The following is a 1,221-nucleotide window of genomic DNA, read 5'->3' as shown; positions in this document are numbered from 1 at the left end:
CGCCGCGCGCGCCCAGCCCCATGGTCTTCAGACCTGAAACTTGGCAGTCTTAATCTCACCCCCATTCCCTGTAAATGCAGTGCGACAGTTCGTCCATCGGGCCAAAAAGCAGTCGCAGGGATCGTCCATAGCCGCTATAAGCCACTTTTGCGGGATTTTTTTACTAGGGCTCGCTCCACATGAGGGCGATATTCGCCGCTTTATCAGCGTTGGCACGACTTGGGAGAAGAGTGGTGAGATTAAGACTGCCAAGTTTCAGGTCTGAAGACCATGGGGCTGGGCGCGCGCGGCGCCATCGTCTAATGCCTCCTCATTAGCAGCCTAACCATCTGAACGTAGGCGGCTTCGCCGCCCCGCGGCTGCGTAACTGCGTAGCATAACTCGTGAGCGTGGCCTGTGTAAAGAATCTAAGTCCCGTACATCAACTTGACGTTAAGGTACAGTCCGCAGTAGTCCCGTACATCAACTTGACGTTAATGTACAGTCCGCAGTAGCAGGATAAGCACAGTGGGTGAGAGGGGAAGCTCAGTGTGCTACCTTACGGTAGCTCAACTGGTCATAAGATAGTAACTGATTATAAAGAAGGGGAACGGGAAAGAGACCCCAACTAGGGTAGGTACAGTACTAGCATGATGGTAGTAGGGTAGTGGTAGTGTAGCGTACTGTACTACAGTATAGTCATGGAGATAGAGAGATAGAGATAGAGAGACCGACATCAAGGTCAGTCTATATTCTTTGCAGCTTGGCCACCGCAAAATAATAGTTAATATTTCTATGGCGCGCGCCAGCCCTATGGTGGTTTCGGGCCTTGTTCACTAGGATATATCCTAGGGGCTATACGGATATATCCTGCACGTTGTGCTACGGGAAATAGCATGGGGGACGACAACTGGCAAAATTCTGAGGAAATGGCGTTCATCCCAGAGCAAGTCGAACCGATGTTAACTTCTGTGCTAACCGCGGTGTTGGCTAATGAAGTCTACGACGAAGCAAAAGTAGCCACATGGGTCGATCTGATCTGTGACAGATCTATGGAAACCTTGACGAAATTGAATAAACCATTCAAGTACATTGGTATGTTCCGATGATAAAACGCCGTGCTAGAGTTTGGAAAACGACTTCGTAGTTACCTGTTTGATCATTCAAAAAAATGGCGCTGGCATTCACACGGGCCAATCTTGTTTTTGGGATATAAGGTGCTCTGAATGCTATCTCAAAATT

At 49.0% G+C, this 1,221-nt stretch overlaps 1 protein-coding gene across 1 annotated transcript; it reads left to right on the top strand.

Moving 5' to 3' along the window:
* Positions 1 to 875: 875 nt before the first annotated feature.
* Positions 876 to 1,191, top strand: DLC4 (hypothetical protein; the record flags this gene model as incomplete). The annotated part of the gene is made up of 2 exons (XM_009044607.1): positions 876 to 1,074; positions 1,127 to 1,191. Coding segments are annotated over 2 exons (264 nt in total), but the record flags the coding sequence as incomplete, so codon positions are not given.
* Between the last annotated feature and the right edge of the window lie 30 nt (positions 1,192 to 1,221).

Source organism: Aureococcus anophagefferens, assembly GCF_000186865.1.
Source record: "Aureococcus anophagefferens unplaced genomic scaffold AURANscaffold_508, whole genome shotgun sequence".
Classification (NCBI taxonomy): Eukaryota; class Pelagophyceae; order Pelagomonadales; family Pelagomonadaceae; genus Aureococcus; species Aureococcus anophagefferens.
This window is presented reverse-complemented; position numbering and strand designations above follow the sequence as displayed.